At 57.4% G+C, this 25,629-nt stretch overlaps 2 protein-coding genes across 5 annotated transcripts in view; one reads left to right on the top strand and one right to left on the bottom strand.

The window, feature by feature from the left end:
* Positions 1-14,532, top strand: part of STK24 (serine/threonine kinase 24) — a 72,525-nt gene extending 57,993 nt beyond the window's left edge. For both annotated transcript variants that reach the window (XM_037528766.2, XM_037528765.2), the window contains exons 4-11: positions 1,507-1,615; positions 1,827-1,984; positions 2,820-3,005; positions 4,780-4,925; positions 6,562-6,691; positions 7,662-7,730; positions 8,319-8,455; positions 10,880-14,532. In XM_037528766.2, coding sequence (XP_037384663.1) covers positions 1,507-1,615; positions 1,827-1,984; positions 2,820-3,005; positions 4,780-4,925; positions 6,562-6,691; positions 7,662-7,730; positions 8,319-8,455; positions 10,880-10,916 — 972 coding nt within the window. In that variant the 3' untranslated portion in view covers positions 10,917-14,532. The remainder of the gene's footprint in view (positions 1-1,506; positions 1,616-1,826; positions 1,985-2,819; positions 3,006-4,779; positions 4,926-6,561; positions 6,692-7,661; positions 7,731-8,318; positions 8,456-10,879) is intronic.
* A 26-nt stretch (positions 14,533-14,558) lies between these two features.
* The window catches only part of FARP1 (FERM, ARH/RhoGEF and pleckstrin domain protein 1), a 230,619-nt gene continuing 219,548 nt past the window's right edge, over positions 14,559-25,629 (bottom strand). For all 3 annotated transcript variants that reach the window (XM_054701688.1, XM_054701686.1, XM_054701687.1), the window contains exons 18-27: positions 24,968-25,205; positions 23,646-23,776; positions 20,660-20,728; positions 20,391-20,480; positions 19,650-19,732; positions 19,458-19,570; positions 18,825-18,991; positions 17,524-17,631; positions 17,186-17,337; positions 14,559-16,008 (exon numbers count right to left, since the gene is read on the bottom strand). In XM_054701688.1, the coding sequence (XP_054557663.1) occupies positions 15,927-16,008; positions 17,186-17,337; positions 17,524-17,631; positions 18,825-18,991; positions 19,458-19,570; positions 19,650-19,732; positions 20,391-20,480; positions 20,660-20,728; positions 23,646-23,776; positions 24,968-25,205 (1,233 nt within the window). In that variant the 3' untranslated portion in view covers positions 14,559-15,926. The remainder of the gene's footprint in view (positions 16,009-17,185; positions 17,338-17,523; positions 17,632-18,824; positions 18,992-19,457; positions 19,571-19,649; positions 19,733-20,390; positions 20,481-20,659; positions 20,729-23,645; positions 23,777-24,967; positions 25,206-25,629) is intronic.

The raw sequence follows: 25,629 nt of genomic DNA on the forward strand, positions 1-25,629 counted from the left end.
CTGCCACCATCCAGCTGAGCCTGGAGCCCCAAGCAGGCCCCTCTGCCTGAGGGTCGCATAAGGTGGGGACTCTCCCCTGGGGTGCCTGTGTTCCACACACCCCCCCCCACCCCGGCTTAAAACACACTCATCTTTTCAAAGGTCCTTGGTGGGCATCTGGGGCGCGGGGTCTGCCTTGCTCTTCCCTGAAGTGTGTGACCTGGGGCTGCAGTGGCTTTCACTGTCAGACTGGAAACATAATTAATACCTGGGATCGCTGTTCAGGTGAAAAATCAGTCTGATTTATCAGTGTTTCACCCTCTCCCTGGTGGATCCCTTACAAGTCCTTTAGGGAATGTCCTTCAGGGAGCGCGGCGTTGTTTCTGCTGAAGTGATTTATGTGATTATTAGTTGTGACTGGATTCCCTGTCCTGCAAGTGAATGTGGGCTTGAATCGAGCTCCAGAGCCTAATTCTTTTAAAGTAGGGAGTCTGTATTGATGTTTCTCCTTACCACGTTGTACAGTTAAGAAGATTAGGAAGTCAGGAGTAACTGCTCTGCATTTCTCAGAATCAAAGTTGGTAGAGGCAATTACTATCTCATTTGGGAGGATACAATGCTAGCATCTTTATTATATAACACACGCTTTCTGTATTATATAACAAAAAAGCTTCTGGGCCATCAGGAATTGAGCTCTGTCAACTCCCCACCTCCCCACCCCCAGCTTTCAGGATTCTGATTGTAGCAGTTCTGCCAGAGCGGCCCCAGGAAGCTCTTGGCTCCCAGCCTCTCTCTGTGGCTCCTTGTGTTTCCGTAACCACACGTGTGTCTCACAGGACCTGGTGGCCCTGTCCTGCCTGGCTGGCGCTGGGCTTGCTGGGCATTGGTTTTCCTGCCTGAAACCCTCCTGGGCCCGGCTGCAGGCATGTGGGGCTACCTGAGGGCTTGCTCGTCAGCCCCTCGGAGACCCTTAGCCAGCTCTGCTTCACCCAGCAAAATCATTTCTCTGGTGCTTTGTTTTTTATTTTTTATTTTTTTTATTTTTATTTTTATTTTTTTATTTTTATTTTTTATTTTTTTTTATTTATTTACTTATACAAGAACCAGGGTACAGGCCAGATGCGTGGGAGGGTGAGAGGCTCACCAGAGACAGAGCAGGGAGCAGAACAGGCAGACTGACAAATAACACCACTGAGGGGAGCAGCGGGCGAGACAGGAGAGGTCTGCGCGCCATGTGGGACCCTCGCCAGCCGGCCGGGATGAAACCCGCACTGTAGAGGCTGTGGACAGCTTCACAGCGCTTGTGCTTAACCACCTGTGCCACCAGGGAGGCCCCTTTGTTTTTTATTTTTTAAGGGCCCTTTAAGTAGGTCTCCATTGTTCGGGCAACATGTGTTCTTTGGAGTGAAGTAAATTTTCTATTTTAATTCTTGTCCATTTGATTTGACATCGCTGTCGACTGTTTCATCAGCTCAGCTTTCTTGAGCGCACTGAAGTAACGGCAACGTTTTCTTTGTTTCTCGTTAGTTAGAACCTGGCCCCTTAGATGAAACTCAGATTGCGACTATATTAAGAGAGATACTGAAAGGACTGGATTATTTGCATTCGGAGAAGAAAATTCACAGAGATATTAAAGGTAAGAGAGCACCTTGATTTACTCCCCAGAAAGACCCTTAGGTGGGGAGGAATGTGCTGAGGAGCGGAATTCCTGCTCTCTGGGTGGGGGGCGGGGGTGGTGCAGGCATTGTGGAGCAACGTCCACAGGCCTGGGGGTGTGCTGTCTCTGGGAGCATGGACAGCACAGCTGAGCCCAGCATCCCCGCGGCCCCCTCCGGTTCTGTTCGCAGCTGCCAACGTTCTGCTCTCCGAGCATGGGGAGGTGAAGCTGGCCGACTTCGGAGTGGCAGGCCAACTGACGGATACCCAGATCAAAAGGAACACCTTCGTGGGCACCCCTTTCTGGATGGCGCCCGAAGTCATCAAGCAGTCGGCCTACGACTCAAAGGTAAGGGTTGCCGCACGCACGCGGGGCCGGGGGCGCCTTTCAGAGCCTCTAAGCTGGTACCTCGGAGTAGGTCATGGGGTCGGGCGGGACTTTGGTTAAAAGCAGCGTCCTTTGTTCATTTTACCTTTCATCTGTCCAGGACACAGTTGTGGGGGTTTCCAGCTTCAACAGTGTATGTTTGGTGGTGCTGGGGTCCCCAGGAGGAGGAGTGGCGTGTGGGGAGGTTGTGGAGCCAGAGGAGTCAGGTGGCACGGGCGGTTCAGGGCCTTGTTGAGCCCTGTGGCAGGAGGGGGCGGGAGAACTCCACAAGAGTAACTGTTGAATCTGTGCGATGGGTCCGTGGGGGTGCAGCCCATTAAAGCCTCCACTCTAAGCTGTGTGTGTTTGAACGTTTCCGTGAGAAAGTTCTGGCACATGAAGGCGCTTGACACAGCTCCGTGTCACAGACGGGACGAGACAGGGCAGGCGGCCCGTGAGTGTCGGTGGGAGAGCTGCCGCTCTCTGTGCCAGGTGCCTGCTGCCGAGCATGGGGACGGGTGCCTTTGCCTCCTGCCGGCCCCCTGCTCCCTCTCGTCACCCCTCTGCCGACTCAGCTGCTTAGCAGCATGGGACACCTTCTGCCCACAGCAACATGTGGGACAGGCGGCCTTGGGAGCCGCCCTCAGTATAGAGCTAGATGATTCGTCTAGTGAACGTTCTCCTGTGTGTTGGAAGTTAAACCCAAGGTGTAGGTTGTTAATTTTCAGTCTTTGCCAAAACCTTCGGGGCACCGTGAGGATTCTCTCTCCCTGGGGGTCCTTTGGCTTGGCTCTCTAAAGACGCTTTGTTGTTGCAGGCAGACATCTGGTCCCTGGGCATAACGGCCATAGAGCTCGCCAGAGGGGAGCCACCCCATTCGGAGCTGCATCCCATGAAGGTTTTATTCCTCATTCCAAAGAACAACCCCCCGACGCTGGAAGGGAACTACAGCAAGCCCCTCAAGGAGTTTGTGGAGGCCTGTTTGAACAAGGAGCCCAGCTTTGTGAGTTTCACCAGTTTCGAGTTTACCAGCTGTCTTCATGACCTCGGTGCTTTCTCTTTTTCTTTTAAATGGGTGTTGCTAATTTCTCTGAATGTCAAACTTCTTTGCATTGTCCTTTCGTCTTTTAAGTAAAGACCTATTTATTTTCTTTCAGCTTTCTTAGTGTCTCGTATCTTTTTGAGCTTGAAAACTACTCTCCTTAGTATTGTATGTGGGAACATAAGTGTTCAGTATTTATAGTGGGGGGTCAGGTTGTAGACGGTGAAGCTGTTTTTAGTAATCGCAAAGTCTGGCCTGAAAAATCACAGCTAAGTATGCCTGTAAATGTTTTCAGTTCCTTCCTGGCAAGTGTTGGGAAAGAATAGACAAATATAATACAAAGGCGCCACCACCTTCCCGCACCGCCCCTTCTAACGACTGGCAGGGCTCCCCCGGTTGTGACGACAAAGCTTTGGCGTAATCTCTCTGCACGGAGATGTTTGAAATTCACCTTGTGTTGAGCTGGCGCCCTGTGTCCTGGTTGTTTTGACTTTTCCAGCCAGGTTAGCTGAAGGCAAAGCCTCTCCATTTTTATGAACTTTTATCTAAAAATGCGTGATTTTAAAATGGTTTTCTAAATGATGCCCGTTCTGGTTAAGTGGGGGATGCAACATTTTCTCAGAACCTCTAGGGGTACCCCTGTGGCTCTGCTGGCATCACGTTAGCCCACCAGGCATCTGGGGCTGTTGTCCCACATGTCCGTCCATCGGGAGGTTGTCTGTCCAGGGTGCACCTGTGGGTGAGTGCTTCCCCCCACTCGGACTTGGTTCTGGTATTGGGTCCTGCTGAGATGGTGAACACTGCCCCGGCCCGGGACACCCACCTGCGCCCCCACCTTGACCTCAGACTCTCTGAGCAGGAGAAGAAGAAGCTGGGCCGGGTCACCTCTGAGGTCTCAGGGTTCACAGTTAAGTGCACAGGGAGTGAGGAGCCCCCGAGCTGACCCAGGGTTTCACAGGCTTGACTTTGAGAGATGGGCCTGACCCTTGAACAGAGCTTTCATCATTGGGAGGGCGCCCAGCCCAGCCCGGCCCAGCCTGTGTGACGCTCCTGCCGTCAGCTCCAGTTGGACACGCTTGTTCGCGCTCCCTCTAGCTGGGTTTGCCGTCTGCTGGGGCCAGGTTCAGAACCTGCCGCGTGGCTATGGCCGCGCCGAGCCCCGGCTTAGGTGACGTCCTCGCCCGCTCACAGGAAGCAGGGTGGGGCGGGGAATCCGCGCTGCTAAACTGGGGAAGCGGCTGCAGGAGAGAAGGCAGGGACTGGGCCGCCGAGGGGAGGGCCTCTCCAGGCTCCTTTCTGGCTTCTTCTGGGCAAATCCAGACTAACATTTATCTCACTATTTTTTGAGTGGGACCAGACATTTATGTAGAAAGTTAGCAAGACAACACAGGACAAACATGTTTCCTCTCCTGCCATCAGCGTAGTAACGTGTATTTAGCAGTGAGGCAGCATCTGCTGGTCTCCAGTGAGTTCTAGGGATTCTCTGCCACGTCTGCTGCGTGAGCAGTCTTTCCAGGGACATTTTCTTGCTCTCCTTGGACACCTGCCCCTGCCAGGTGCTCGCTGCCACCCACAGGTGCCCAAGGAGTCAGTTTCAGGGGACGTGGAGGGGAGACCTCGACCTTCCCCGGTCGGTATGGCTGGCTGAGGGTTTGAGGTGGATGTCCCTGGGGTTGCCTCGGGGTTGGGACCTGCATCTCACACTCATCGTTCTGTCTGGCTGCTTTGTTCTCAGAGACCCACAGCTAAGGAGCTGCTGAAGCACAAGTTTATAATACGCAATGCCAAGAAGACATCCTACCTGACAGAGCTCATCGACAGGTATAAGAGGTGGAAGGCCGAGCAGAGCCACGAGGACTCCAGCTCTGAGGACTCAGACACGTAAGGCTACCCCCGAGACTTTGGGGCACACACGTGGGGGTGTGTATGTGCACAAGGGTGTGAGTGTGCATGCTTGCAGGTGTGAGTGCATGTGAAGGTGCTTCCTGCAAGGGACTGTTGGGGTATCTTCTAGCAACGGCGTTTCTCCAAGTTAAATGGTATGACAGGACTGTGCATAAAGACCTTGACCTGGTTTCTGTTTCTCCTCTTGTACTTCCTGCTCTTAAAATACCGATCTGTTGAAACTACTAACTTAAATGTGCTTTTAAAAAGATTTTCCTGTATGGTTTCGTGACTCTTGGTTGGTTCTGCTTGGCTGCTTGGCACTGGACAAGCCGTGCACCAGGAGGTGCTCATAAAAAGTGGTGTTAGGTTAAGCTTGGGGAGTCCTGCTTGTGACAGAGACGTGTGAGGTCCAGCAGCCTTGTGTGTACCCGGGGCCAGGGAGCCGGACCGCTGACTGACAGGAGAGGAGAGGCAGCCGGCACGGAAGCATCTGTGATGGAGGTTCCCACAGGTGTTACCATGTCTCTTCCCCCGTTGGCTTTGAATTCAAGCTGCTCACAGCCAGGTCCACACGCCAGGGCAGCTGGATCAGAATTCCTGGGCACGAGACCCAGAGTGTTGTTTTAAGGTCCCCAGGCAATTCCATTGTAAAGCCAAGAGTGGGAACCCCTGACGGGAAGTTACTTAGAGTTCTGAGGGGGGACAGCCTTGGGGATGGAAGATGCTCAGGGAGGTCAAATGGGGCTGTGCATTTGGGTAGAGGGGCGGGCACAGCCCGGCTTCAGCAGTGTGGCAGCTGCCGTGGGGATGATACGGGAGGAGCAGCTGGTCTGGGGCGGCCAAGGTACAGGAAGCTCAGCTTGACAGGGGACAGCAGGTGTCCATTGTGAGTGGCATCGAGGTTGGGCGTTCAGGCACCATTTCCAGGAGTACCACACACATTAGAGCCACCACTCTGTAAGGGTCGTTGGCGCCACGAGAATGAAAGATGTCAGACTTTGAGCTTCTCTGCAGTGAGATGGGGCCGAAGACCAAGTCCTGGAGACAGCAGGGAGAGGGATGCCCCGGTGCAGCGTGAGCCCTGGAGTCAAATCTGGGTGGAGGGGCGGGGTCAGCTGAGGGCTCTGCCACGATCTGCCAGACCAGTGATGCCCTGTTGCAGGGCCTGGGGTTCCCCACAGCAGCTGGGGAAGCGGAGGGAGTGCGAGTTGTGAAATGGAACACGAGTGTGTGATGCACTCAGGAGATACGGCTGGAGCTGGGAGGGAGCTGAAGGGTCTCCTTTGACATGTTGGGCGGTGGGGACAGGTGGCTGTCCCGGAGCAGCGGGCCTCTGGGGGATGGAGATCATTCTGCAGGATTGTTCTCATTCCCCTGGAGGTGGTGGGAGTGAAGGGCGGGAGCCCGTTCCAATGTCCTCTGAGGCAGAAGGATGGGAAGGGGCGCTTGGTGGGTGCAGGAAGCTGAAGCTGGCAGGGGCAGGGTTTGGGGAGATGGACAGAGCCTGCTAGGGTGGCCTGCAGGTGTCAGTGCCTGGATGGGGTTGGAGAGGGGAGATTCAGAGGCTGCTGGTGGGTCCCCCTGAAGTCTCGGCCCCCCTCACAACAGTCACCCACATTTCTGTGTTCAGGGAGACAGACACAGATGGCCAGGCCTCCGGAGGCAGTGACTCTGGGGACTGGATTTTCACCATCCGGGAGAAAGATCCAAAGAATCTCGAGAACGGAGCTCTTCAGCCTTCGGATTTGGAGAGGAACAAGGTGCGTCCCCTACCACCAGGGCCTTTTCTGAGCCCTGTGTGTGAGGCCTGCCACAGTAGGGAGCCACCTGCGCCCCCGGCCGCCTGGCATGAGCTCTGCTGTCAGAGGGTGGCCAGATCACACCGTCTCAGGTTCTGTGGCTCCCAGGGATTCTGGCCTCGGATCTCTCTGCCCCGCAGCTCACTTCTGAGGCCTGCTGCTGCCAGAGAGCCTGTGCGTCCTCGTACCTGGACATGCGGCGGTGTCGGGTGGGGTGAAATCCACGTGGGACATGACTTTTTAGCTGTTTTCTCCGCATTGGGGTTGTTCAGATAAATTCCCATAGTTTGGGGATTCTTTTAACGATCTTAAATACATTACTTTGGGTACTTAAAAAAACTTTATTTTGGTTAATTGGGTTCATACCTGTGGAAGTTAATGAAAAGCTGCCTTTTAGGATCTTTTTAAAGCAGAACACTGGCAGTTCTTGGGCAGTGTGGGCCGGTGGCTGTCCCCCGGGGGACCGACGGCCTCTCTGCGAGGCAGAGGGACAGGAGAGGCTCCTTGGTGGGCGGGAAAGGCTGAAGTCAGCATGGGGAGTGTAGAGGCCAGTCCCGCTTGGGTAAGCAGAGGGGAGAGGCTCAGTGATCAGAGCCAGCTGTAAAAATAGGACTGAGGGCACCATCACGGCAGTGGCCCCCTGGAGTCGGCGCCGCTCAGGGCTGCCCCCGAGAGGCCCCTACACAGAGGGCCTAGGGGAGCCAGGAGGCGCTGTCCACTCGCACGGAACACCCTCCCGGCCTGCGTGCTGCCATCGCGGAAGCCCAGCTGGCGGTTTTGCACGTGGCTGCGAGTGGCTTGCTGCGGTCGCCTATGGGTGGGCAATGCAGACAGCACTGAGATATGTGTTGGGGTCCCGTGGGCTGACCCAGTGGGATTGTGGGAAACATGATTGCTGAGTGCTTCTGATTGGTTTTTTTCTCCCCCCCAGATGAAAGACATCCCAAAGAGGCCTTTCTCTCAGTGTTTATCGACAATTATTTCTCCTCTGTTTGCAGAGGTAAGACCCCCATTTCACTTTTGTGGGGAGGTGAAACGGGAGTGGGGGTAGAGCTAGGCACAGCTGTGACGGTGGGACTAGCAGTTTGGGGGTCTGCGAACCGGCAGGCGGGGTACCACCAGGGGTGCTGCCCCATCACAGACAGGCCTTCAGGGAAGCCCAGGTGCAGGCGTGATGGGCTCTTCCCCTTCTCCCGAACTGCCTCCTGCTTGGGGCAGGTGGATCCCTTGGCCTCAGGTGATGCGAGATTTCATTTGAAAGATGTCGGACTCTTGACGACACAGAACATTTACAGAGCACCCCGGACCACAATGGCGGTTTGCCAGAGTCTGAAGAGCCAGGCTGTGGCTCCCATGAGGAGCTAAGCTTTCGCTGGTCCACACAAGTCATGTGAAATTGCTTTTCTGGTGAAAGGGGGAGGTTGAAATGGACTGACCGCCACAGTGGGCTCAGGAAAGCGGCCTCTGCTCTCCCGCAGGGAAGGCACACGGTGTTCTCAGCACCCAGAGGCCGTCCGGCAGCAGGAGTCAGTGAGGGTCCCCTGGGGTACCCCTTGTTCACGCACATCACACTCTTGTGTGTTTTCAGTTGAAAGAGAAGAGCCAGGCCTGCGGGGGCAACATGGGGTCCATAGAGGAGCTGCGAGGGGCCATCTACCTGGCAGAGGAGGCCTGCCCCGGCATCTCGGACACCATGGTGGCCCAGCTGGTGCAGCGGCTCCAGAGGTAATGGCTCCCACTCCAGGGCGATGGCTCCCCACGGGCATCTGGCCTTGCTCATTCTGCTTCCTTTGTCGATTTGGTGCTTCCGCCCAGTTCTGCCACCCTCCAGGCCTTGGGAGTGAAGCAGAATCAGGTCAGACTCAGCAGGAACAGGGCTGGGGCCTGGATCCACTGGTCGGTGAGGACCCAGCGCTGCATACAGTTGTGGCTCTTGTGTGTCTGCTGAATGCCCCTCGATCCCAGCCTGTTCTTCGTGATGCAGCCTCATTAATTACCCTCCAGATGTTTCGGACTTTCCCTTTGGTTTTACGCTTTCAAGTCAAGTGTCCAGAAACACCAGATGTTTTAGCTGGGAGCTCACTGGGAGGGGACACGGGCATCTCGAGTGGCTGAGCTGTCTTGACTCTGCCTCGGCCTTGCTGGGGCTCAGGGTCCCTGCAGTGGCCTTGGGGCGGAGCAGGTGGAGGTGATGATTGTCGTCCCCGTGCCTGTGCACCGCCCCCCCCCCCCCGGGTTCCCAGCTTGTGTTTGGCGTTTCCTTGTGGAGGGTTTACTTGAATTGCCCTCCAGCATAAGTGTAGTCATTGGGGGGGGAGCCATCTTTCTGCCCTGTACCCCCAGTGCTGCTCCACACTGCCAACCTTCGTCACTCATTGAAGCACCAGCTGGGTGGTGTGGCATTCTCCTTCCATTGTGCAGGCAGCAGCCCCTCCCAGGAGGCTGAGGCCTGACGGGGTGTGTGCTGGAGTCTTCCCGGGTCTGCACTCTTGGGCCTGTGAAGCAGTTTGGGGCATGTGGGTTCACTTTGGCCGCTTTGCTGCCCTGTGATGAGTGCCTCGAAAGAAGGGGTTGAGAAGACCCATTCCAACACACGAGGGCCGTTCTCCTGAATTCGGGCTCCTTCGTAAAAAACACCCCAGCTCTCCACTTCAGGCTGGAGACAAACTGTTCACTTGGCTGCCTTCTGCTTTGAGGCAACAGGAGGAGTCTGTTGTTACCTTCTACTTCTCCTCCCTTAGGTGCTAAGGAATCACGGGAATAAAGTTAACAGGGTAGAAACGTCGCCCTGTGCCCCCAGACAGATGTGGCCATCTGTCCAGGGCGTCTGCGGCCACGTTCCCAGCACAGCTCACTGCTTGTTGGACTCTAGTGTTGTCACACCAGCCTTTCCTCGGTTACTTAACGGTCCACTTTTCTGATTTCTCAACAAACAAAAAAAAACAAAAATAATTTAGCGCCGTTCTACCTTCCTCCAGTGGCATTTGTTTCTCATTGGAAAGAACCTTTGAACCAAGCAGATAGCGCTGAACCAGAGCCGGCAGTACTGGTGTCTTGTTTGGTTTTCTTTCCTGCTTTGGAGTGTCACTTTCCCCCATTCTGTCCCTAATTTTCTGAAATTATTCCCGGTGATTGGTGTGCCTGACTGGTCTCCCCGCAACTCTGGGGCCTGGTAGAAGGACAGCGTGAGCCCCTCCATGACCTTCTGAAAGTAATCACATCAAATAAAGGAAACAACAGAGCCGATGAAATTCTGTATATTTTAATCCTCTTTATCCAAAATGTCTCCATTTTGGAGACATGTAAGCAACACAGACAGTTGTCAGCTAGGCCTTTGCATTGTTTCCGCGTCGGGTCCTTGCCATGGTGTCCGTGACACTCGCAGCCTTGTCAGTGTGAACTCACTGTGTCAGGGGGTGTTCCCTCACCTCGGCGTGCAGGTGACCCTCCCCTCCTCCCTGGCCATCCTGGCCATCAGCATCCTGGGTCCTGACCTGGTCTCCGCAGGGCGTCCATGTAGCCCTGGGGGCCCCAGAGCATTTCCTGTGTGTCCCCATCGGAAGCTTCCACCGCGGGCAATGTGACCTATACCTGGGCCTGTTTTTCTCCCAGCATGTTGCTTCGGTGGATGGTCTCAGCTGGGCGCGGCCGGGTCCGAGGCAGTCTCGCCGCTGTCTGTGTCCGAGCTGCGAGGGGGGCGGGTCCTCACACGAGGCGCCAGCTCGCCCCGGGATCGGGCGTCTGTGTTTCTTGAAAAGTGAATCCCAGCACCTATGACTCGAGTGAGTGAACCTTGGACCACGCATCTGAGACAGTTTTCAGAAGCAGATCAGTTGAACACGCGTCGGTGTTTCTGTGGTCAGCAGGGGTTTTCTGCACGCACTCTGGACCCAGCCGTGTGTCTGTCCCTAGAATCTGTCACTGGGTGTTGAAGATTGTTTACTTCTGACTGCATGAAAAGTTGTGTTGGAATTAGAATTTTTCTTAAATTTCATGAATTCTTCCAGGAACCCATGTGAAATTTGCTCCACTTTTTATGGCTTTTTCATGTCTGTGAAAAGGGATTTGGGCTGTTGTGTGGGATTTCTGCACTGGGTTTAGAGAACTGACATTTACATTCTTCTTCTTTCTCTTTTTGTTTTTTCCTAGATATTCTCTAAGTGGTGGAGGAACTTCAACCCACTGAAATTCCTTTGGCATTTGGGGTTTTGTTTTTCCTTTTTTCTTTTCATCTTCCTCCTTTTTAAAAGTCAACGAGAGCCTTTGCCGACTCCGCTGAAGAGGCAGGCGTGCCGCTGGGGGGCAGCCCCCAGCCGGGACCCTCAGGGTCTTCCTCGCCGGCCGGGCCGAGGCCAGATGATGTCTCCAGGCCGGATGGCCTGGGAGGGTTGGCCCCTTGAAGCGATCATTTTATTTTATTATTCCTGTTTTTAATTTTAACCATAGTGCACATATCAAGGAAAGTGTCTTTTAAAAACAAAAGCAAACCCTGAAATGTATATTTGGGATCATGATACGGCAACTGAAGAATCGAAACCTCAGGTACCTGCTTTAAGTTGACCCCTCCCCCCGGGGAGGTGGAGCGTCACCCCGGTGGATCTGTGTACAGATTTGTATATAGCGTCATTTTTACAGAACCTTTTGGCGTGCGTAAGGAATCACTGTGTACAAACTGGCCAAGTGCTTCTGTAGATACTGTCGGTGGAGTAAATATTTGACAGGCCATAACTTGAGTCTATCGCCTTGCCTTTATTACCTGTAAATTTTGAATTATGTGACCAGTGATTTGGGTTTATTTTGTATTTGCAGGGTTTGCCATTCATAATAATTCATGTCCCTCTCCTGGAACACTCCTATTTGTACCTCAGCAGATGCACAGCTCCCCTCTCGTTTGCCCTGCAGCCCTTTCGGTACACTTAGAAGTTGGTTTCCGCTCCCTCGATGGTACTGTTTCTTTGTGTTTTCAATTGGAACATATCTTGCCTCATGAAGCTTTAAATTATTGTTTCAAGTTCCCCCTCAATGACGAGCTGTCGTCCAGCGTTTGTTTGGAGCCGTGCCACCCCTGCGCCCCACCCCCTTCTGTCCGTACCATCTTCTGTTGCGCCTCTTAGTGAAATCTGCATATCATCTTGCCCACCTAAAAACTGTCTGAAATGCTTACACGAATAAATTTTATAACACACTCATTTCGCATACTCTCCTTGAAGCGTGTCGAGGGCAGCGCCTGGCTGCGTGTGCACGCTCACGTGTGCTGGACGCCTGGGAAGGCCCCGGGACAAGTGTCCATGCTCACGGAGCAGCGCTCACGTAGCAGGTGTTGTACGGCGCTGCCCGGTGCAGCCGCCCCCCTGTCCAGGACCTCGACCGAGCTTGGTTTTGTTCTCAGAGCGGCCCATCGGGTGGCCTGTCCACCAGGTGTGTGTTTCTGGGCCTCTGCTGGGGCCTTGCTGGCCAAGGGGGCCGTGGTCTCTGGGTTTCTGGGCCGGCCAGCACGGGTCTTCTTGCAGCGAGGCTCAAATCCACCACCGGTGTGTCCCCAGGGTCTGTGCAGCGGCGTGGCCGTGGGGCTGGAGTTCCTGCAGCAAACCCAGGCTGATCTGAGGGCAGGTGGCGGTCTCTCGTATTCGTGGAGGCTCATTTGTGCATGTGTTGTGGAGTACAGTCTCTGAGGGGGGAGACAAAGGACTTTGGAACGCGAGCACATTACTGGGTGACTTGGGTCAGCCCGCCTGGGGCCTGGAAGGTGCAGGGGGAGGGGCAGAGGCCTGTGCATGCCAGGTGTTATTGAGACTTGTTCATGGAGGCTAATTTTCTACTCTAAAATGTTTTTTTTTTCCCCTTTATTTTTAAACAGAAGTAGATTTGGGTTGAATTACTGATTTCTCTAAGGGATCCATTTTTGATTAGGCGGCTAGCTCGCATGGGACGGCTCATTCCTAGCGCACGTGTTGTTCTGCAGCAAGAATGTGAAGCCAGTGAAATCCAAGGTGCTCACCCTGTTACTGCGTGTTCTGCGTCAGGTGAGGAGGCCGGAGATGGCTGCTGCGCCCAGCGCAGGAGGGGAACCGCTAGAGCAGTGAAGCAGCGTCGCCCGCTTGAGCTGCTGCTGACTCTAAGAGCAGCTTCCTTCAGTTTGCCAGTGGGTAGCAGCGTGAGGACTAGATGCAGAAACCACGAGCAGAGGTCGTGCCGGTAGCTGGAGGGCCCTGGTGACAGGCCAGTGTGAACCGCCAGCAGACACTGCTGCCACAGGGCCCCCAAGCCGAGGCCCTCTCAGAGGTTGGCAGAGGTCAGTGCAGACCCTTCCAGGGCGTATCGGAAATGTCTTCTGTGGCATTAGCTTCCTGGGGTGGAGGTGGTGGGGTTGGATTTTAAAAGTGGATCGCTGCGTCCTGCCATCACTTCCAGTTTGTCCTTTCTGTGGAGACACGTTCAGCTGTTGCTGTGTTACGAGCAGCTCTGTGCTTAGCTGAGGAGCTCAGTCCATCCAGGAACAGTCCTTGGTGAAGGAGGCGTGTGCCTGGGCTTCAGACCCTGCCTCAGTGGCGACCCCTGTTGGCGGCCAGCAGGCCCAGCCGTTGAGATGGAGTGGGCTTACCTGCGCCTGGTCCCTGGGTCCCAGCCTGAGGGTCCGGGCTTGTCTCCCTGGGGGCTGCAGGCAGTTGGTGAGTCTGGGGGAAGACGGTTCTCCAGGGGGCGGGCTGGCTGCCTGGTGGTTTGTGTCTTTCTGAAATCCCCACCAGTGGCACTAAGGGAGGCGGCCCCCGTGGGCTTTGCCCCCTGGCCGCGTGGTCTCAAGGGCCACGTAACTGCCCAGGGCTGATGGTTTTGTTCTCAAGCTGGTTTCGTGATGTGTCTAGCTCAGTTCTTTGTTGTAGTATTTTGTACCTTTTGTTTTGGCAAAAATACATGGTCTGTTTTATAAGCTTTTTATATATCCCCTTCCCTTAAAAATACGGCTTCTGTATTTTGGCTATAAACTATGGCAATAAGCGGGCAGTGCCGCACGGCGTGTTCTGAGGCACAGGTACTGTAACGTGCAGGGTCAATAAAATTCACAGAAAAGTGATTTTTTTTTTTGGTAATGTCATTTCATGTGTAGAAGGTACCAGAAGTGGGGGGTTTCTCAGTTTCTGATGACCCCCAAATTTAGGTTGCGGTCTTGACCCCCCCAGTGTGATTGATCATGGGGGGGCCCCGGGAGCGGAGCTGAGACCTTATGAAGGCGAGGGCCACCCCCCTTCCACGTTAGGACAGAGATGCAGGGAGAGGGTCTACCTGGGGCCTGGACTCCAGCCTCCAAAACTGTGAGGTAAGTTTGTCTGTCATTTGCAAGTGCTCAGTCTGTGGGGGTCTGTTGTGACCTGCAGGGCCTGGGGCAGGGGTGTCGCCGAAGCCCCATTTGTTCCTGGCGGCTCGGGACTGCTCCCCGCTGCCCACGTGACTGGGACTTGGGTGTTTTGACGTTACGGAAATGGGTGCTGGCCACAGGTAGGCATGGCTTGGCGGCCTTCAGAGACACGGAGCTGCCCGGTGCGGGCCACAGGATTTAGGGACAGGTGATTCTGGGAGTTTTCCCGCCCCTGGGGTCCAGTGCGTCCTGCACCCCTGATGTGGGAGAAGCCCTGCCGTCTCTGCTTCACTCGCGGCCCTGGGGCTTAAATGTCTTAAGCGTCCAGCCTCCCCAGTACCGAGGCGGCCAGGAGCAAGCTTCCCCGAGGGTGGTGCTGGCCTGGTCTCCGCGAGCAGGCGATGCCGCTCTCATCTGGTCTCACCGCTGCCCCCACCCCTGGTGAACGACCCCCCCCCCCGCCCCATTAGAGGGAAAGAAAGACAGGAGACAAGGTGGCTTGTTTTGCCTTTAAACTTCAATATGCTGGATTGTGGCGTGAGGTATTTTTATTCCCTTTTGTTAGTACTTAAAACCATCTGGTACATGTTGTAAGGCAAATGATTAACACATCTCAAGCTACTGGTCCATTTGTACACTGTTTCCATGGTCACCAGCCACAGCTCCACAGCCGTCGGGGCCAGGCCTTCCCACCCGAGGCCCCGGGCACTGCAAGAGGACCGCGGGGCCGGCCGCCCCTCGGAGGGGCCTCGGGCAGGAAGGGCGCGGCAGCCGCCCGGTCACCGGGGGCAGGTGGCCTTGGAGTCCTGGGCCCTGCAGGTCCTAGAAACCGTGTCCCCTGCGGAGCCGGCGGCCACGATGTGCAACCCCATGCACGGAGGAATGAGTTTACAGGAGAGAGGAAGGTAGCTCTGAACAGGCACGATATACACTACTATTGAACGAGCCGTGTCGAGCCGCGGCCGCGGGCGCCCGCACGCCTCGGTCGGCTCACAACTACTCCCTGGAACGAAACACCACAAATGGCCCTGATTACTGACATACAGGATTTCATGCTTGTGAAACAGACAGCAACACACCACAGCTCAATATCGTCCCACTGTCTACACCACGCACGGCACGGCGGCGGCCCCCCGTGGCCCTGGACTTCGCTTCTCTGCACAGAAAACCGCCCGCTACAGTTTGCAAATAGGAATCACGGCAACACATTTGGTCAACTTGCACCAAGAAGTAGGGCTGTCACCAGCGTTGGGTGGGAACACCAAACCCCAAAGTGGAGTGTCGGGGCTGCAGATTGCTTATTCGTCAAGGAAGTCAGTCCCACTAACCTAGTATTATAAAAGTAGAAAGATTGAAAAAAACGAAATCTGAAAATGATCTCAGTTGCGTTAAGACTGTGCCAGGTGCATTGCCAACACTGCAAAGTCCAGTTTTTAAAACGCAGCAGCCTATAAATGAAAATAGGAGTCTCTTTAAGAAAAAGGGAGCACTTGCCCTGTGTCTCGGGTGAACGGACGTGTCTGCAGGCTCCGGGGGCAGCCGGGGAGGAGCCGCTGTCATTTGGCACTAGATCGAGGACCACGTTTTAACACTGGCACAAGCTAAAAACAGCCGGCCGCGGGGCGACGGCCGGACGCCGCCAGCACGGCGGGGGGAGCACGGTTCCTTCAGAGGCGGCGGGAACAGCGGGACAGACAAGGTGAGAACACGTTCTGCGGAGACGGGCGCGCGTGGCTGTGGAGCCCGGACAGGCGGTCATTTTACTAGGCTAGGCCGTGGTCACACAGAAGGCAGGCCACGTCTCCCGGGAAAGCCGCCGCGCCCGTGCCGTGCGTCCCGCCATCAGTACCCGTGCGACTCTTTGTGACTCAGCATGTGGGCCCGGGTGGCCGAGCTGGTGGCACTTCGGATCACCTCCATCCACCTGAAACGAGAGAGCGCGGTGACGGCCCCCGCCCGACTCTTCTGGTTTGTGACAGAGTTTTTAGCACCCACGCCGGGTCCCATGCAGCAGGGCTGAGGGTTCTTCTGGGGTGCTTGAGGAACCGCCTGAGGACCACAGTGGTGCTCTCTACTGAGGAAACTGCTCCCCGATCTGTCTCACAGACAAGGGGGTGGCCCGACATCTTCGCAGGACCTCCGTTTTATGCCTTTGAGTACCTGGGGGGACCCTGGGGCTATCTAGCATCGCCACAGTAGAGGGTGCATGTACTGGGTGGAGGCCCAGGGTGCTGCTGCACACCCTACAGTCAGTGCACAGGCAGAACTCCCCCCTCCAACTTTCTGGTCTCATTGTATGGAGCCGAGAAAGGCTGGGGTGTCCCCAGCTCCCTGCTTTAGTTACAGAGTCCCTAATCACAGTTCTTTCTAGGTAACAAGAACCCCACTTAGATGAACCCTCAAGTTCAGTCCTGAGCAGACCAGAGAATGGCTCCTGGGCTCACTGGTCGAACAGTGAGTCTTCGAAGTACTTGGGGTGCCGTGGGAGGTGCTACTGGTTTTTACCAACCCTGTCCATGGAACAGACTCCACTCGGAATTGCGCCCGGCTCAGAAGCGGCCCATCCGTGAGAAACCCTGGTGGTGGGGTCAGTAGCAGTGAGGCCTGTCCTGCAGCGTGGCCAGGAGAGAGCACCTCCCTGGGGGTGGCAGCCCCCCACCACCCCGTGGTGGTCAGTGACACCTGCCACAGGAGAGCACTTCCCAGGGGCCCTGAGTTTCTACTTGAAATTTCAGACTGGAAGAATTACTCGGTGATAGCCCGGCTCTGTCCACTTCACCGCATGGCTGCGTGGACACAGCTGCCCCTGGGCCTGCCCCTTCCTGCAGCAGCCCCTCGACCAAGGGCGCCCGATGGGGCTTCCCGCATGCGCACGGTCACGAGCACAGTGGCTCCGCAGCTGCCACGGGCGGCAGAGCACACAGGTTAGGCGCTGGGGGGCTCCCCCACCTCAGTACACCTAAAACATGGACGTCACCCCAGGTCTCGGCGCACATTTTCTTCCCCGCATCTGGCGGGGCTAGCAGGGGCAGCATCCAGGCCCTCGGCGGGGAGCACTGCCAGGGGCCTTTGCCACCCGCTGAGGCGAGACGGACACTCACCTCTCGAAGGTGTATTCGCTCTCGGCCCTGAAGTAGTACACGTGGGACTTGAAATGCAGCTTGAACACGTAATCTTTGTGGATCTCCTCCGACTCCGAGGGAATGGTGAGCGAGTACCCGAGCAGAGGCAGGCTGGCGAGGGGGTGATTGTCCTGCCAGGGAGGGCCACAGACCCTGGTGAGCCCCGGCCATCGCTACGGTCGCCCGGTCCCCCCTGCGGCTGCAAGCCCCCCCCTTTCCAACTGAGGGGCTCCCCAAGGCCCGTAGCAGGACCCTCCGGACAGGTGATTCAAGGGAGGGGTACCAGGAGGGGGTCACCCTGCCCACCCGGCCCTCACCTGGTGCGACTTGTAGAAGAACAGGCAGAAGTTGGTGAACACCACCCACAGCTTCTGCCACCCGTTGCTGTTTTTGAATTTCCTCAGCAGGTTTCCCGACAGCTGATTCTGAAAGACAAATAGGCCCGTGAGGAACATGACACAGGCACGGGGTACCCCTGCGTCCCTCACTGTGGTGCCTGGGTGGCTCCCCACCTGCGCTGGGCCCACAGGTGCTTCTGGGAAGAGGTTGCCTGTGACGGACAGGAAAACGCATAAGGAGAAACCCTGGAGTTCCTGTCGTCTGGTCGGGCTGAGCGGCCCCCGCAGAGGTCCTGTTGAGAGGACATCCTGCTGGAGAAGGGTGGGCCCTTGGGACAGAGGGCCGGGGGGAAGGCCACTGTGGACACGGAGAGGGCAGAGCGCTGCGTGTGCAAGGCCCGTGTGCACGCCCAGGGCGGTGGCATCACCGCGGCAAGGAGCCTCCCCAGAGGGTTCTGCAGGTGGTGGTGTCAGCAGGGAGACGTCTGCTCCCAGCAGGGAGGGGAGGAGCCGCTCTGGGTACCCCAGCCCCGCCTGCAGCTCCTGGCCGCCATCTAGTGGCCCTGGCGGGACGCTGCGGGCTGCTCCTCCCCGGGACAGAAAGCCGCGCGCTCGGCTCTGACAGGCCCTCCCGAGAGCTGCTGGCGCCCGCGCTCCCAGGCAGCCAGAAGGGGAGAAGGGGCTCTCCAGCCAGGAAGACAACACGGGCCCGGCAGGGAGGAGGCGGTGGTGAGGGTCAGCCTCCACGTGACTACGGCCACTGAATTGTTCACGGTAACGAAATTGTTTGCTAAATGGGCCACTTCACCACAGTAAAAAAAAAAATACTTGAAATCCTTCCTGAGTCTACTTTATTCTGTCCCAGGAACTAAAAGCGCTTGTTGGGTCAGTCGTCGGTGCCCCCACCTAAGCCGACCGCTAGGCCAGGAAGACGGTCCATGTCTGCCCCTGCGCTGCTCAGTCCGCCGGGACGACGCGGCCTAGGCTGGAAAGCGGCCGGGAGCAGACACGGGCCGTGGCTGGGGGGAGGGGCTGCTGAGCCAAGGGGACTCGGCTGCGCCCCGCCTGCCTCTCCCACTCTCACAGAAGGGGCCGGGAAAAGGGGTGTCCTGACAGTGAAACGGGGGGGGGGGCACCTCTGCAACATCGTGAGAGTCCACATGTCACACGAGGCCAGGTGAGCGCAGGGCTCCCTCCCCACACTTGGGGGCCTACTCCCCCCAGCACACGCCAAATACACCAGGGGCTCCCCCCGGGGACGGAGCGCCCCGCCCGCCTACCTCCACGGCCACGCTGAAGTCCACCATGGAGACGCTGGTGTTGCGGTGCCAGCACACGTGCACCATGGTGTTGCCGCGGTGCGGGGCCTGGCGCTCCAGCGACGTGCGCGAGGCGCTCAGGTCGTCCTCCGACTCCTGGTCAGCCACCCCCGCCTCCTCGGGGGACTCTGGAGGCGCAAGGGCGACACATGGGGTCTCTGCTCACCAGGAAAGGGCCCTGTGCCGGCCCCTCCCTGGAGCTGGAAGGTTGGGGGGCTCAGATTGGCCCTGGGGGACACCGGGTACCCAGGGAGCAGGAAATCGCACTGCCCTCTGCTTGGTCAGGGCCCACCCAGGGGTGCCCCCACCCCAGCTCTTCTGCCGGGACCCCCTAGCGCCCCCAGGCCCAGTGCTCGTCTGTGAGTGGGCGCCCTCGCTGTCTCCCAGACGCTGCCGTCCTGTACGACAGGTGCCGGCGCTGGCCCCCAAGCAGGACTTCCCCGCGCCCGCACGCTGTCTCGGTGCTTTTTATTTGTTAGGAAAAGGAAGTTCCTTGATGTTCGGCTTTAAACACAGCGTAGGCCCCGGGTAACAGGCCTGCAGTGCGCGGCGCGTGGGCCCATGGAGCCCCCTGGGGACTGGCCCCCCACTCACTGTTGTCAGGGGGGCTGCCAGCGAGGAATTCGGGGGTGGGGCCGCTGCTCTTCTCCGCCAGGTCGATGGCCATCTCGATGTCCTCCACCCACTTCTCCATCTCGGACCGAGAACTGAGGAGGATACGGGTGTCAGTCAGGTCTTGGGGCGGCAGGTCAAAGGGTCAGGGGCGGGGGGGGGGGTGAGAGGTACCTGGCGGCCACGATGATGGACTGCCGCTGGCCGCGGAGGGTGAGGCAGTGGGGGACACCCCACTCGTCTTCCGTCTTCTCGATCTGTGGGGCAAGTGTTCATAGTGTGAACGGGACGCCCAGTGCGTTTACACGTGTCCACTAGGCCGCCTACAGGCCCAGGCTGCGGAGAAGTGGTTACTGGGAGGGGGGGGGGGCAGGAGCCCCTGCTGAGGACAGCAGCAAGTCAGAAGTTTGGGGGGACGAACAGAAGTTCAGCACGTTGAACGGTTCTGACAGTCCCCGAGCTCCCCTCTGCTTCTCCTGTGGAGTGTGGGGTGCGCTAGGCCAGCAGCCCTGTGCCCGTGGCCCCTTGTCTGCAGCAGCCAACCAGAGGCTGCAGAAGAGCCCTGTGCACCAGCACACTTGGAGGAACCCCCCCACCCCCAGTCCCTTGTGCAAGGTGAGGAATATCTTCCTGGCCCCGCATTGTGATGCAAATTCACAGCACAGGCCCTGTCGGCTTCCTCTTCACCTGCTTCTAGAAGGAACATGCCTACATGCTCCTCCCTCGTGCTGGAGGGGAAACCAGGTCTGGGAGGGGGCCCAGGGGAGCCCCAGCACCCCCAGGTTTCCCGGAGCACCTGCAAGTCCCCCACTGCCATATTTATCCCCACTGTTCTTGTCACTGGCCCTAGTCCCTGCAGGCACCCCGAGGGGAAGGGCCCCCAACGTGCCTGCCAAGTGCCTGCCAAGTACTTACCGTCATGCCATAGAGGGGGAGCTGCCCGTGGACTTTGAACTGATTGGAGGCCGTCAGCCCCCTGCTCGTGTACAGCAGCACGTCGTTGAACTGCGGGAGCAAGGACAGGCGCTGAGACCAGCGGCTCGTTTGCAACCACCAAGCGCAGAAAGTGTTTGCAACAGTATCTCAACCCGTCAGCCGGCTCCTGCCCGCCCCCCGCCAGGCCCCGGCCCAGTGGCCAGGCCCGCAGATCGCGGTCACGATGAGTACAAGCTCCGGCCACTCACCAGGAAAAACATGCGCTGCTGCAGCCCCTTCCCCGAGAGCTTGCTGAGGCTTCCCAGGCGGATGAACTCCTGCGGGGACAAGAGACCCAGAGGTGGCCGGTGCCGGGCAGTGCCGCGCTCACACCTGCTCACACCTGCGTGCTGCCTCGCCGAGACGGCGGGATCATGCGCGCAGTCACTGCTCGTTTGTGCTCTGCCTCCAGGCGCCTCTTCGCCCTTCAAGGCAGCTGCTCCCACCGGCTCCAGTCACAGGAAACACTCAGAGGCCACAGACCAAGCAGTCGGGCCTAGCACTGTGCCAGCGGCGAGTGCCACCAGGGCACACTAGCCCTGGCAGGAGTTAGCGGGGTTCTGCCAGGAAGGCAGCGAGGGCTTTGGCGGCAGGTCTCAGGGGCGGCGGCGCACAGGGGCCCTGGTCGGCTCAGCTCTGCTCTCAGCATTGTAATTCCCTGTCAGAGCCGGCCTCTGCCCACCAGAGCCTTCGTCTGCCCGCCAGGGCCTTCCTCTGCCCACCAGAGCCTTCCTCTGCCCACCAGAGTGCCTGGTAATTTAAAATCCTTCCATGAAAGCTGTAATCAATGAAGCCTGCATCATGCTGTCAGCCACATGCCAGTCTCCGTGAAAAGAAAGAAGATGAATGCGTGGGAATCCCTTGGCCGAGGGGTGTGAAGTGTCCCTTCCCCAGCACTCACTCCCCGGGGGTCTCAGACCCCTCCTCCCCATTTTATTCCAGGTTGACTTGACCAAAAAACAAAAACACAATGGAGGTGAAGCAGGTTGATGAGTCAGATTTTGGAAATGCGTCAAATCTGCTGCGAGGAACCAGCACCCCAAGTCTGATAGCCCTTAATAAATAATGCCCCCCACTTGATTTAGCACGTGGGTGAACTGGGCACATCCTGGGTGCTGATCCTGCGTGCGTGAGCTGAATGGACATGGTCCCCATGTTACAGAAAAGGAAACTGAGGAGCAAGATGACTTAAGAAACTTGCCCAGGTAGATGGTGGGTGGCAGGGCCCGTGTTTGGCTACATGCGTACGAGGCCTTCTAGAATATGCTGTGACCCATAACCTGCTGAGAACCGTTAGTCGAAGCTGCACATGAGGGGCGGGGGAAGGGCAGCCACACTTGCTGTGTCCGCTGGATACAGAACATTTCGATTGATCCTTACACCCGGCAGGGAAGGGATCAGGTCCCCATGTTGCAGAAGGGAAAGAATATTCTAGTAGGTGGGAATGAGCCCAGGCCCACCTTCCTTAGGTCCGATATGCTTTCCACAGGACCGTGGAAACCTTCCTCGAAGCAAGGAGCTCCTTACAGGTGCTGTGAGCCCCGCAGCATAATAGCTAAGTATTTCCTCACACCCAAAGGGAAGCGGAGATGACACTCAAGCCTCCGCAGGGCTGGGCCTGGAGGAAAGGCGGCGGCCATGGGCTCGTGCCTACGGCATTTCTACCAGCAAGGCCCAAGCAAGCCCCAGCTTCCATGCACACCCAGCGCCTACCACGTAACTCCTGACAACCCCAACACACAGGGTAGGTCCCCATCTTCCCGAGTTACACAGATCGGGGTTCTGGGGCAGCTGCCGCAGGTAAGACCGAGTGGCCCCCACGACGAGATACTCGTCTGAAGGAGGTGGCGGGGATCAGGGATCAGGAGGTCGAGCGCATGCTAAACCTGGGCGGTGTATACAGCTGACGCTCGGCAGTGCAGTGGGGAGGGCTGCAGCTCCTGGAAGCCGGGAGTGCCCAGGTAACTCTGGCTTCCCCTAAGACTTAGCTACCAGGAGCCTCCTTGCCATGACGTCTGCTTGCATCTCTCTCCACTTCGCGGCTCGGCCTCGCCTGGCCTGGAAGTGGTGACTGTCGCCTGCATGGATTTCGGGTGCTCATGGCTTTTTTTTTTTTTGGTATTTCTAGGCTATGAGGTTCATCAAGTTATGTCTAAATTGTGGCAAATCTTCAAAAAGGTTTTCCAACCTAAGTTACTGAAAACAATTCACACAGAAGGGAGCTCACTTCGTTCTGCCCTGTGTTGTTCAAAGGTCAGCTGCCGTGTGAAATGGGGGTGCCGGAGGAGACGGATCCCGGAGAGCGAGCGAGATGCGGCAACTCATCTGAGTCCCTGGCAAGGGCAGCGGCTTCGCAAGCACCGGGAGAGGTCCCTGGTGCCTCTGCTGGGCTGCGTGCCCCCAGCGGCTGGCAGCGGGGTATGCAGGTCCCCAAGAATGAGCGCTGCCCGCTGACGGTGCTGGGAGGGTCAGCGCTCAAGTAAACCAGCATCTCTCCAGGAATCCTTTTCTGGCTACATGTTATTTTAGTTCCTAAAAAAACCAAGACCAGAAAACTGCATCTTTGGGCCTCCCCGGTGGCGCAGCGGTTGAGCGCTGGGTTGCGAAGCTGCCCGCAGCCTCTGCAGCGCCGGTTCGATCCCCGGCTGCTCCCCGGCCACCAGAGGAGGGTCCCACATGGCGCGCAGACCTCTCCTGCCACCCGCTGCTCCCCTCAGCAGTGTGCTTCGGTCCTTCTGCCTGCTCTGCTCCCCGCTCTGGCTCTGGTGAATTCTCTCACCCTCCCGCGCTTCTGACTGTACCCAGTGCTTGTATAAATAAATAAATAAATAAATCTTTAAAAAAGAAAACTGCATCTTTGAAAAACACATTTTGCACGCACTGTTGAAATCACCATTTTACCCAAATCTTAAAAAAAAAAAATTTAATCTTCTGTCTCCATTCACCTCAACTTAAAAGAAGCTACCTCGATCCTCAGAAGAAAAGAATAAGCAGATCAGCCAATGAAGAGGAAAAGGCGGCAGCGGGGGGCGCTCCGCGGGTCTCCTAACATGGCGGGGCGAGGCTAGGCTGGGGCCCTCGCCGGGCTGCCCTCTGGATGGAAGGCGCCCCTGGGGGGGGATGGTGACTCCAAAGGTACTGAAGTGTCACCTGTGTGGCTTCCTGTAAACGCACGCGAGAGAGCAGGCTACTCACCCGCCCCGGGACCACAAGATTGTCGATGCCAATCAAATCCTTCTTGAGTTCATGCAGCTTCTGGAAATTCTCCATCTTGATCATCGTACCGTGAAGCTGGGCCACCATTTCCGTGATCTCTGCCAAGGCCGCTGACGGAGGGAACACGCGGGGTCTCTGAGCACTAACAGCGAGCAAGGGTCTCTTGCCTTGGGGTCTCCAAGTCCCGCCCCCCAGCCCCCCGCCGCCCCCCAGCCGCACTGTTAGACGCTGTCGGTCTAAAGGACACAGTTCTGCTTCTCCATAAGCGTTGAGTGATTCAATCAGTTTGCTTTGCTTTGATTTCCCAAAAGCATCTTCCACTGTACATGACCCGTCCCAGCCACAGGGCTCAGCTGTCCTGCCACAACAGCCCCTTCTTGGCAGACAGGAGAGGAAGCGGGAAGATCCACTGCCTGGACGGTGTCCCCTCCCCGGGCAGATCTTTTTCTGCTCCCTGCTGTTACCTGGAAGGAGCAGAGCCCAGCGAGCACCAAGTAGCCACAAAAGAATCTGGGGCAAAGAAGGGCTTCTTTTTTGGGGAGGCTCTAGTTGGGATCAGGCCGGGCCAGAGAGCGCAGGCGACAGACCACGGATGACCCGAGACAGCAGCTCAGGTTCAAGTTCCGGTGCGCGGGGAAGCGCGGTCTAACAGGCCAGCTCTTGCCTTCTGCTAACTGAGGACACCCCTGACCCCTCTGACCTCAGTCTTCTTGGCTGTAAAATGGGACAACTCTTACCTCGTGGGGTCGTTACAGGAGTAAAGCATGACGTTAGGTGCCTGGCCAGTGCACGGCCCTGGGGCTAGATGCACACCGCAGCACCCTGGGGTGGGGGTGGTCAAGCACTTGGGCTCTGGGGGTGGGTCCCAAGTTATTTGCTTTTCTGCTGTGACCCTGGGCAGGTTCCTTAACCCCCCTGTTCCCAGCTGTCCCCCTCTGTGAAATGATGTCACCCCTGCCTCCTGGGTTGTCATGAAGATTAAGCCTCAACACCGGGGAAGGGCTTATGAGCAGGGCAGGCATGTGGCCAGCACCCAGCAGCCACACGCAGGGGCACGGACAGGTCATTTCCCTGGCGGTGCCCGGAGGGTGATGGTTTTCCATCATGAGGGCAGAGGAAGCTTTCCTGGAGGGGATGTTTCTTAGGGAGCTCCTCCGGGTTCCGTGCACCGAACCACCCAGGACCAACGGGGGAAATGGATGTGAAGCGGAAGGAGAGAGGCGGAGGGCCTGGTGAGCCTGGGGAGCCATCAAGAGGTCACAAACACAAGGCAGGGCTGCCCCGTCCGGGCCCGCGCTCACCTCGGCAGTCCCGGAAGTCGGCCTGGCTGGGCACCTGGTGCTTGCACAGCCGCTCCAGCACCTGCTTGTAGTGCATGAGCCGGTGCAGCGGGCGCAGGAGGAAGGTGTTGAGCGGCAGGTAGCACACCTTCTGCAGCTCGAAGTCCCTGCACACGTTCTCCAGCCGCCGCGAGCTCCGGATGCTGGTCTCCAGCACCTCCAAGGCCTCGCTGTGCTTCCACAGGTGAGCCACCAGTGGCTGGGGGGAGAACACAGGACGGGGAGCCCCTCAGTGACCCGAAGGCCTGGGCCCCCCACCCGAAGGCCTGCCTGCGGGGGGCCCCTTCGCTTTCACCATTTCATCCCGTCACTTTCAGGCCGGTTCTCAGGGTGCAAGAGGCAGCTCCGCGCAGGCGCTGGGCAGCGGGGAGACTTGGAGCAGGGGAGGTGCGGGCAGTGTGCGGCCTCCCGGAGCCGCGACTTGAAGGGAACGAGGTAAAAGGAAAGCGGGCCCCGGAGGAGTCCTCTCGCTCCCCGGGGCCAAGACTGTGTCTCTCGCCAGCGCTCTCAGGAGCCAGCGTCGTCGGGCGCCGCCGCACGTGCTGGTGAGGCACGAGCTTTCTGAAAACACCAGCGAGGCGGCGGGAGCACGAACAGGAGCTCCCGGGTGGCTTCCTCCACAT

Source organism: Talpa occidentalis, unplaced genomic scaffold (assembly GCF_014898055.3).
Source record: "Talpa occidentalis isolate TD23 unplaced genomic scaffold, MPIMG_talOcc4v2.1 talOcc4.5, whole genome shotgun sequence".
NCBI classification, from domain to species: domain Eukaryota; kingdom Metazoa; phylum Chordata; class Mammalia; order Eulipotyphla; family Talpidae; genus Talpa; species Talpa occidentalis.